The sequence below is a fragment of the Podarcis cretensis genome (genome assembly GCF_951804945.1).
Source record: "Podarcis cretensis genome assembly, chromosome: 1".
Taxonomy (NCBI): Eukaryota; Metazoa; Chordata; class Lepidosauria; order Squamata; family Lacertidae; genus Podarcis; species Podarcis cretensis.
Window position 1 is genome coordinate 81,708,059 of NC_137170.1, and position 10,677 is coordinate 81,718,735.

A 10,677-nucleotide genomic window follows, 5' to 3' on the forward strand; every position below is an offset into this window, starting at 1 on the left:
GAGAGTTCCGGGGGAGGGCGGGCAGGCCCGCTGGTCGCCATGGCAACGGCCTCCGCTTCGCGAGCGAGCCGGCGAGCTTCTCTCGGGCGCCCCCTGCAGTCGTTGGGGGCCGGTTGCCATGGCGGCCCGCCCCCGCGCGTGATGTGGGGGTGGGGATGCTGACGTCACTCGCCACCGCCTCGCGCCACGAGGAGAATGTCGAGTGTCGCGGCTTCGTGAAATAAAACATTGCCGCCACCGCCTCGCTATACCTGTCGGCGGCAGAGAAGATGTTTCCGTCGGGCTGGGGGAGAGCCGCTAGGGCCCCTCCGCGCCGGCCATAAGTGACCCCGACAGGGTCCCTCCGGTTCCTTTTGCTCCCTTTGCTCAGGCGCATCGCCAGCGTCGGACGGAGGTTTGGGCAGGGAAGCGTCGCTCTCCCGTTTCTGGCCCCTCCGTCCCTTTCTGCCCAATCTTAGAACTGAGGGAGGTGCGGCTTCCTTTGCTGTAAGTGGCATCTTGCGACGCAAAGAACAAAGTTGTTGCACTCATTGCTGTATATTGGTTTCGAAAATGCTAAAAAGAGTAATATCCTGGATGGGGATGTGTGTCTGAAGCGGGCTTTGCCTTAAAATGAATGAAACACAGAGCTGTGCTTCTTGGGCAATTACGGCAGTTGGAGGCTAGTGGCGCCCCATAAAAAAAGCCACTGTGAACGAGATTACACCCAGCAGAACCTACTGCAAAGAAAAAAGCTTTTGCCAGTTCAGAGGAGTATTGTATAACAAGCAGTTTTGTAGCATAATGCCTTAGGTGTTGGTGCAATTCATCTCCAAAAAGCTGCTGCAAGGGTGGTGGAGACCGTAAGAGATGGATTTTTAGCATGAGCGGATCTAGGCTCTTCTTTTAGGAACATTAAGGTAAAGAGCTTTTCAGCTGTTCTTTCAGGCTCAAGATCACTGAAAGCAAACAAGAGTGGTGCTTTACCCTCCACTCCACTCCAGATCTTCTGTAACCTTCAGACCACAAATACAACCCAAACAGGAAACTGGCGAGATACAGAGTGATACCAGCCTCCTGCCCACCTGCATGAGTACAGTAGAGCCATTAATAAAGGGAAGAACACAGAAGACATAGAAACCTTCTCTTGATTTTTCTTTCTCTGGTGCAGGACTAGGCGGCTGGAGGGAAATGAACTGGAGATTATATTACAGAGTCTCTGCAGGAAAGCATGCACTTTGTGCTGAAAGTTTTCAGAGACCAATAGGTAAGTAACAATCTAATACAGAAGAATATGAATGAACTGGAAGGGGCATATCAGATTTTGGAAGAGTTAGGAGAGCTAAGACCTGGAATGGAAAAGCTTACAGGTACTCAGGGAGATTGTTGGCATATTTAGTATAAATAGGAAAGTTGAATATTGGGAGGATTCTTACAGTGCATCAGTCCGTTGGCTGAGTACTCTGACAGACAACTGCTCTACAAGTTCTCAGGTGGACAGAGGCCTTGGCCCTGCTACCTGAGATAACTAGAGATGCCGGGGACATTGTGCATGGAAAACATACGGTCTACTACTGAGCCAAGGTGTTTCCTCTATGAACCAATTTAGAGTAGGTAATTTTTTACATCTATCTGTAGAACACTTTTAGCCTGCAGAATGGTTTATAACTCTCACATCCTCCGAGGAGCCATATGAAGGAAGTGCAGTAAAATGTAACCTCAGACTTTTGCAGTGTATCCCCCTTTATCCCCTTTTGTTGCATACAGTGTGAGTCTCATTTGGAGCAAAACCCTGTTGCTTTGTCTATACAACTGCATGAGGAGATACTAAATAATAATTTATGTTCTTCAGCAAATACTAGTCATATATAATACAAGGCTGGGGAACCTTTCCCACTCTCCAGGGCTCCATTTGCAGGGGGAGGAGTAGTGAAGGCCATACACCTGTAGTGTTTGGGGCCAAGGCCAAAAGAAGGCAGGGTCAAAGCATACATAGACACTCACATCCCATTCACAAACCTACATACTGTGGTACCTTGGTTTACAAACTTAATCCATTCCGGAAGTCCATTCTTAAACCGAGGCACACTTTCCCTAATGAGGCCTCCCGCCGGAGGTGCCCTTCCACCATTCGGATTCCGTTCTTAGACCGAGGTAATGATCACAAACCGTGACACTTCTTCTGGTTTTGAGGAGTTCGTAAGCCGAATCGTTGGTAAACAGGACTGTTCTTAAACCAAGGTACCACTGTACATAACACGTGCACATATACACACTGTATCAGGCCGCCAGTGTAGTGCCCTCTCTTCACCAGACAGGTTGGTCAATGATCAGGAAGCATCAGAGTCATAGTTCAACAACCTCTGAAGAGCACCACGTTCTGCTTGCATGGCGTCTGTGCTACATGCTGAGAAAGGGACTCCCCTTTCTCCATGCTCAGCCCAGGAACTGCCAATGGGGGAAGAAAGTAATCTCTTCCTTCAGAAGCAACTCAATTAACTTTTGTGCTGCACAGTGTGAAAGGGACTCCTTTTCTCACTGTGCAGGATAAAAATGCACCACACTGCCCTTGACGGAAGGACTGCTCAGCTCATGGGCAGCTCAGCAGCAGGACTCAGCCATGTTCCCTCTTCCCCACTACAGAGCAGTAATTTTCAGTAAGGTGAGCAGCACAGGGCAGCGGGAGGTTTTCCTAGAATCATAGAATCATAGAATCATAGAGTTGGAAGAGACCACAAGGGCCATCGAGTCCAACCCCCTGCCAAGCAGGAAACACCATCAGAGCACTCCTGACATATGGTTGTCAAGCCTCTGCTTTAAGACCTCCAAAGAAGGAGACTCCACCACACTCCTTAGCAAATTCCACTGTCAAACAGCTCTTACTGTCAGGAAGTTCTTCCTAATGTTTAGGTGGAATCCTCACCTCACTATGATCTGTTCTCCCTGGGCTACTTCACGGATTGAATTATTACAGCTCAGCAGTGGGGCCGGGGGCAGGGTGGAAGGGGGCTGAGTAGATGGATCTGGATGTGGGAAAAGACTGGCAAGCCAAAGGGGAAATCCTGTGGACCACACCTGGATTATGAAGTGAAGGTTCCCTACCCCGAAATAAAGGTTTAATTAACTAAATTAGGGTTAATCCTATTGCCCCCACTTTACTTGTGAGTAAGCCTCATTAAATTTAATAGGACTTCTTAGTAGACATCGTTGGGATTGCACTGTCAAATGGGTTTTCTATTCCTCAGTGAAATTTCATATAACCAACTATTACAAGCCCTGCATTTGAAAATGGTTGTTATGTTTTATAGGATGGAGGAATTGCTGGATATGTTCCCAGCAACATTATTATGGGAATTTTTCTGGTTCTATGGCCTGCAAAAAACTGCTCCTAACTTCATTGAAACCCACCTTCTTCTTTCCAAATGGAAATCTTTTCTTTCAAAGAACTACAGAAAGCAGAACAGAAAAGATTGCAAATACCTATGGAGTGAGGTATGATATCCTTTCTCCTGCTCATTTTGACTTTGAATTCTGCCACCTTCCTTCACAAAACGTGCTTGGGACGCTTGTATTCATTTGTGTTTCTCTACCTTATCCCATAAGAATGTAAGAATCTCCTTGACTTAAAGTGCGCTCCTGGTTCTTCCTCTGCAGCTGTGGCTTCAGTTATTTTAGAATTCAAGCAAAGGAAGTGTTGAGAGCACACTTTAAGTCATACGACACCAGACACAGGACAAGTAAAGCCACATTGTTAAAAACAATGCCAATTCACTGCTAATACAAACTGAGGGAGTTTTCTCCCAGTAATCTCGTTCTGGTGAATGGCATTTGAATGTGTTTCTTTGTAACCCGTTGCATATGTTGCTGGCAGGCCCTTTTCATTATCCACTGCTCTAATGGTATTCTTTGGAGGTGGCAGAGGAAGAAATGATGGTCAAAAGGAGCAGCTCACCCTGAAGGATGTGACAGAACTAATTCAGAAGAAAGAATGCAAGAGAGTCGTGGTGATGACTGGAGCAGGGCTCAGCACTCCTAGTGGTATCCCCGATTTCAGGTGACACTCAAACTGCTCGCTCTCTTGACTGTACAGACATTTTCCCTACTCTGTAAAGTCCCCACCTTGTAGAAACTCTTCAGCAGCCACTACACTGCTCAGTCATAGATGGAGCAGCTTCAAGAAGCAGGGCACAGGTAGTAAGAGTGAACCAGGCTCTTTTTTGGAATTGAAGGAAGAGGCTGGTACTGTTGGTGTAACTTTTTTTCCTATCCCAACATCGCACCAAACAAGGTCCGCTAACGGTATAGTCCCTTAATGCCAAATAAGTCATATCTGGCTTTATGCTACATGGAGGGTGCCACAATAGGTCCTTTAACTATTTAATTTGATTTTCTTGCATCCAAAATTTCCCCTTTTATGGATTGCAACCTATGTTCAAAAACAAATAGTAACAGAATCCAGAGCAAATACACCAGGTGTTGTGCATGAAGTGACAGACATGCATTTGTGAACAGAATGCTATTTCTCCAGGCACGCACCTCCCCCTCCTTCATGTGGCTTGTCAGCTGCCTTTATTTAATTTTTGAAAGCATTTTGTGAACACTTATGCCTATAACCTATAGTTATGCCTATAACTATAAGCCATTGCCTTATTTTTTTAAAAAGAAACTTTTAACAGTTTTCTTTTCAAAAAATAAGGCAGTAAAGTGAAAAACCGCTATTGGGGATTGGAGAGGTATGTTTTAGGTGGCTTTATGCAGTGCCAGCCAGTGTCCAGCGCATTCATCTTCTGCTTTGAACTTTCAGCACATTTCTTTTTTCAGAGAAGGAAGGCATGTTTAATCTGAGTATTTATGTAAAGATATTTGGTCTCAGGGAAGTGTCACATTTTGCTGTGGTTCTCATTTGCTTGTTTGATCCTGCTATGCTGATAAAGAGTGAAACAATATGCTACTATATCAAATCGAAACACCCTTACCCTGTTTGAAGTTCTCTTACCAGGCATGCTATCAGCTACCCTCCTTCTCATTTTCGGGTATCATTGTGACAGTGTCTCCTCCCATCCTAAAAGCGCCATTGCTTCTTGAGAGAGGCCTTCACTGCTGAATTCTCCTTTCTGTTCACCATAAGCTGTTCACATATCAACTGATAGGCCACTTTGGTGGTATGTCTTCTTGACAAACTTGTGATAAAATATTCCTCAACTGTGTTTCCTCATATGTGAATTTACTTCTAACAGGGGTATACCAACACATGAAAAACCTTTGCAATGGCTTGGTTTCCTGGCATGTTCTGTAGTTTTCTTCCCCTCTTGTCTCCACAGGTCCCCTGGGAGTGGCCTCTACAGTAATCTCCAGCAGTATAATATTCCTTATCCAGAAGCCATATTTGAGCTTAATTACTTTTTCCACAACCCTAAGCCTTTCTTTACATTGGCCAAGGAGTTATACCCTGGCAATTACAGGCCCAACTATGCTCATTACTTTCTCCGACTTCTACTTGACAAAGGGCTCCTTCTGCGTCTGTACACACAGAACATTGATGGGCTGGAGAGAGGTACGTCTCCCCATCCCCTCAATTTGGATCTAAGAAATAAAAATCTAGGCTAATGTTAGAGATACTGCAGCAAACCTTTGGATGGCAGGGAGAGTATTCTCCACTTCCTTTGCGTTGATGGAATGTTTGGGCCGAATTGACTTTAACTCTGAGTTTTGTTTTCTAGTTGCTGGGATTCCTCCAGATAAGCTAGTTGAGGCTCATGGTACATTTGCTTCTGCTACATGCACTGTCTGTCGAAGGTCATACCCTGGTGAAGACTTCAGGGTAAGTAACAGCACAGCAGATACACCACTCCAGGAATATCAAGCATACTTCAGAGGGTGCTGGTTATGTTTGGCTTAGGCACCAAGAATCCTGTTTTGTGGGGTTCACAGGTTTGCTTTTACTTTCATTAATGCTTGGGGTGTTCAATCAATAGTACCAATGGAAAATGTCCCTTGTAATTTCAAGTGATGTAATGTGTGGCTTATACTGCCTGATTGTGGACTCATATCCTGCTTTCTGTGTTATCATTATAGGAGGATGTGATGGCTGACAAGATCCCCAAGTGCCCTGTGTGTACTGGAATGATCAAACCTGACATTGTTTTTTTTGGAGAGGAGCTCCCTCATCGGTTCTTCTTGCATGTGACAGATTTTCCTATGGCAGACCTGCTCTTTGTCATCGGAACCTCCCTTGAGGTCTGCGCTATCATGAACATGGGAAGACAATGAAAGCTGGGGTATTGAGACAGAGTGGTCGGGGACTCTGGAAAGCAATGCGGATCCAAAGGGAAAGCGAGGGTGGCAATTCAGGGATCAACAAAGTCAAGTGCATCTTGGGAAATGTGTAAGAAGGATTTATAAATAGCTCGGGAAGCATAGATTGCCAAAATCAAAGAAATGATTTTGTGTATCTAGTGATGTAGGGAGAGGCAGAATCAATGTTGTTGTCTCTCAGTGGCAGGGCAGAAGTAAATGTGCCTTAAGCATAGACATATGACAAGAGTCTTTTCTAAATATTGTTGTGTACAAAGTCTGGAATATTGGAAATGCAAGCAGTTTTTCCTCTGTGACATTATCCCAGCACACACAATAGAAATCTTAACATGCACATTGCCCCATCAGCAACTGTGTTAGCAGTGGAAAGGGAGAGCAATATGGACTCAATCACCTGTACTGTAGGGATCAATGATGAATCAGTACACCCCATTTCCTAAATAAGAAGCATGTAGATTTCCTTAGCTGCTGTTCAAATGCTCTGCATTAATTGAGGGTGAATAGCTGATACAGTGTATGGCCAAGGGGTCAGCAAACTTTTTCAGCAGGGGCCCACTCCCCTGTCCCTCAGACCTTGTGGGGGGGCCGGACTGTTTTTTTTCGGGGGGGGGGGGATGAACAAATTCCTATGTCTCACAAATAACCCAGAGATGCATTTTAAATAAAAGCACACATTCTACTGATTCCCTACCCATGGCCAGGGTATGCACCCTGAAATAGGAAGGCTACAAACTCACTGAATGGCCGTGAGCAAGTCATTTTCTTACAAGCCTCAGCTATACTCTTTCACTTAGGACTTATATTGCTAACCTACCTACTTGACTTGTTGAAAGGATAACCTGAAATAATCTTAAGTTTGAATTGCTTCAAGTGGGCATTTAGGAGAACCACTGTACAATAGGTAACATATTTCCTTTTTGTTAGCAGGTTCTCATTTACACTACCATATAGCCCTCTTCATTAACCAGTATTTGGGTGCATTATTACAGTTGTTCGATAGATCAATAGATCTCAAGGTGTTATGAATTTCTGTTGAGCTATGACTTTCAATTTGGAGCAGAATATGCAGCCTTTTCCTTTTGGTGTTTGGATTTTAGGTGGAGCCATTTGCCAGTTTAGTTTATGCAATTCGTAGCTCTGTTCCACGTGTGCTGATCAATCGGGATTTGGTGGGACCATTCGCCCATCAGCCACAGCACAGTGACGTGGCTGAACTGGGAGACGTCATCATTGGAGTAGAACAAGTAGTGGAACTCTTGGGCTGGAAGGAAGAGTTGCAAGAATTAATGAAGAAGGAAAAAGAAAAGGTATGAAAGTTTGAGTTGAAAAGCCTTTATTCTCTCACACCATTTCACTTGCAGAATCTCTCATGAGTACAAACATTGCAGGAGTTCTGAAAACAGCAGTTAATCACCTGTCTTGACATAATATGCCCTGTACAAGATGGGGGGGGGGTATCTGGCATGCCAGTAGTACACGTGAAAAGGTTCTAGAGGTCTTGGTAGACCACAAGTTTAACATGAATCAGCAGTGTGATACAGCAGCAAAAAAGCTAATGCTATTCTGGGCTGCATTAACAGAAGTATTATGTCCAGATCAAGGGAAGTAATGATATCGCTCTATTCTGTCTTGGTCAGACCACACTTTGGCACTGTGTCCAGTTCTGGGTGCCACAATTTAAAAAGGATATTGACAAGCTGGAACATGTGCAGAGAAGGTTGACCAAGATGATCAGGGGTCTGGAGACCAAACCTCATGAGGAATGGTTGAGGGAGTTTTTTTCTCCTGTTCTGGAGGGTAGGACCCAAACAAAAGGCTTCAAGTTACATGACAGGAGATTCTTAGTAAACATCAGGAAGACCTTTTTAACTGCAAGAGCTGTTTGACAGTGGAAGGGGCTTCCTTGGAAGGTGGTGGACTCTCCTTCATTGGAGGTTTTTAAGCAGAGGTTGGATGGCCATATGTCATGAATTTCAGGGGATTGTACTATTTGATTATTATTAATTTTATATACCACCCTTCATCTGAAGATCTCGGGGAGGTAAACAGCATAAAAATACAAAATAAGAACAAATCAAATGAATACCCCGTCCCAAAACAATGGACTAGATGAGTCCCTTCCAACTCTACAGTTCTGTGATTCTGTGATGTTAGAATTAATGGCATTTTCCTATGTACTTGTTGTATTCTTACAACTCAACAGTGATATGCTTTCATTTAACTGTAAACGAATCATTTCCTTCTCTGTGTTGTTGCTTTTTCACTTTAGTCAGTATCAGCTGTTGAATGGATGGACTTTGGAACAAGCAAGCTTCATAGACAAATAATGTTCTTTCTATTTTTAGCTGGATGCAAAAGACAAATAGGAAATCTGACCCCTGCTGTTGGAAATGATGTTTACCTCCTAAAGGACTGTTCACTACAGCCAAAGGTTACAGCAATATGCTCTCCACTGTGCTAGCACCCAGTAGGTTAGAAGAACTAAAAATCATTCAGAGAGTCTAGTTGCACATGGATGTCCTCTGAAGGATCTTGGGAGATGATGATCAAATGGCAGGTTGTGAATTTGCTTTTGCGTAAGAGGCTCTAGATACCAGAGTGGAAGATGAAGATGTACATTATAGCTGCTACTTCCCATTAAACTTCACCTCTTAAGCTGTTTCTCCAAACAAACTCTTCAAATGTTTTCTAAACCATCATAGATCTTCTGGTGTTGCACTAGTAGCCTTAGCTGCAATAGCATTCATCAGAGTTATGCTGAATCTGACGTTGTACCAAGTTGTGAAAGAATTTGGATTAGGCCAACTTTAATAACTAAGCTTAGAAGTTTGACTGTTCAGTCAGTGTGTCTTCTGCTGTAGCTTCTGTGAAGATCAATCTGAAAGCTGATATTCTAAAAATAATTTGATGTATTAATATTCGGTGTATCATTTATGTAACATGAAAAGATAAGGTGTGTGTAACTACAATTTTAGCAAGAAATGACAACAATGAAAAGTGTAGTGAAGCTGCTGTTTGAACTTGAATAAACACTTATTGAGTGGCAATAATTAGTGAAAATAAAAGCATGTTTCAGCAGTCTCAATATTCTGTCTGCAGATTTCTCAGTATTTAAATTCTAAACTTGTATTTTCTGTCCTTGAATTCATTTAATGGGGAAAAAAGTATTGTGGGCATCATTCACACAATTGTCTGACATTTTTCTGGGTGTTATTCAGCATCTTTGAATGACAGGCTTTTATCTGTTTAAAAGAGATGCTGGGCTTCTGGGTTTCTTCTTTCATTATGTCCTTGTTGACAAAGAGATGAAAGGAAGCTCTGGGTGGTTCGAACAGTGTTATTTGTAGTGTTACTCTGAATTAACATTGAAATTGTGGAACCTATTAAATCTAGTACTGCTACTTTATGAACTTCAAATCACCATGAAGATGCAAGCACCACTTTGTACATGTCAAGTGTGTGTAGCTTAATATTAACTTTGTGGTTGTGCCATCCGATAACCATGTACGCCAAGGATTACCCTCTGCTTTTAGGAATTGTGACTAGTTTGCTCCCCCAATTTGAAGAACTCTACTTATTTCTCTCCAATTACAATCAACCTCAGAGGCTGGATCCCCCGCCCCCAAGCTCTATTTTCGGCAAGGCCGTTTTTGCAAAGAGCTTCTGATAATTTGAATGTGCTAACAGATTTGTTTATATGAATGTGTGAGTCAAATATTGGACTGGAAAGCTTTTGAATTTAGGATAAGCCATTCAAATGAGACATTTTGATCACCAGCCCTGCTGGAGTGTGTGTGTGTGTGTGTGTGTGTGTGTGTGTGTGTGTGTTTGCTATATACTGTCACTTCTTGCTTGCCTTTTCTCCAAACTAAAAACGCTGCAACATTTCCTTACATGCGAGTACCTCCATCATATTGGTTGCCTTTTTCTAAACCTTTTCCAACTCTACAATACTGTTTTTGAGGTGAGGCAACCAGGACAGTACAGTACACAGTATTTAAAATGTTGTTGCACCCAAGATTTGTATAATAGCAGTTTTATTTTCAGCTCCTTTCCTAATGCTCCCTAGCATGGAATTTGCCTTTTTCACAGCTGCAGCACAGTGGAGCAGCATCTTCCATGGAGCCATACACTTCAACCCCAAGGTGTTCCTGGTCACTTTCAGTTTAGAACCCATGAGCATACACATGAAGTTAATTTGACTTTTGGGTCCTGATATACATCATTTTACACTTGCTTCCACTGAATTGCTTTTGCCCTTTCATTCAGTTTGGAGAGTCGTTTTGGAATTCTTCATAATCTTTGTTTTAATGACCCTGAACAATTTTATTTTAATGACAAGACAAAAGGAATATCAGTGGCCTTAAGGCATGATGGCTACAT

At 43.1% G+C, this 10,677-nt stretch overlaps 1 protein-coding gene across 4 annotated transcripts; it reads left to right on the forward strand.

Annotated features, from left to right (window-relative positions):
* The first annotated feature begins 150 nt into the window (after nucleotides 1–150).
* SIRT3 (sirtuin 3) lies at nucleotides 151–9,378 on the forward strand. 4 transcript variants are annotated; one of them, XM_079970316.1, is made up of 9 exons: nucleotides 151–486; nucleotides 1,151–1,246; nucleotides 3,288–3,471; nucleotides 3,851–4,033; nucleotides 5,301–5,533; nucleotides 5,700–5,800; nucleotides 6,055–6,216; nucleotides 7,392–7,601; nucleotides 8,564–9,378. In XM_079970316.1, the coding sequence occupies exons 2-9, from the start codon at nucleotides 1,171–1,173 to the stop codon at nucleotides 8,753–8,755; spliced, it is 1,341 nt and encodes a 446-aa protein (XP_079826442.1). In that variant the 5' UTR covers nucleotides 151–486; nucleotides 1,151–1,170; the 3' UTR covers nucleotides 8,756–9,378. The 4 variants fall into 4 exon arrangements, 3 of the variants coding, with proteins under 3 accessions (XP_079826442.1, XP_079826443.1, XP_079826444.1); XM_079970317.1 differs by lacking the exon at nucleotides 151–486 and having other exon boundaries at nucleotides 914–1,246; nucleotides 8,640–9,378; XR_013837247.1 differs by lacking the exons at nucleotides 151–486; nucleotides 8,564–9,378 and having other exon boundaries at nucleotides 911–1,246; nucleotides 6,055–6,364; nucleotides 7,392–7,531.
* Nucleotides 9,379–10,677: the final 1,299 nt, after the last annotated feature.

Bases quoted from the DNA above. Each gene is read 5' to 3' on its own strand.
- SIRT3 (XM_079970316.1), top strand. From the start codon at position 1,171: ATGAACTGGAGATTATATTACAGAGTCTCTGCAGGAAAGCATGCACTT. The intron at 3,472-3,850 runs GTATGATATCCT...TGTTGCTGGCAG, and splicing joins GCAAATACCTATGGAGTGAG to GCCCTTTTCATTATCCACTG. The intron at 4,034-5,300 runs GTGACACTCAAA...TTGTCTCCACAG, and splicing joins AGTGGTATCCCCGATTTCAG to GTCCCCTGGGAGTGGCCTCT.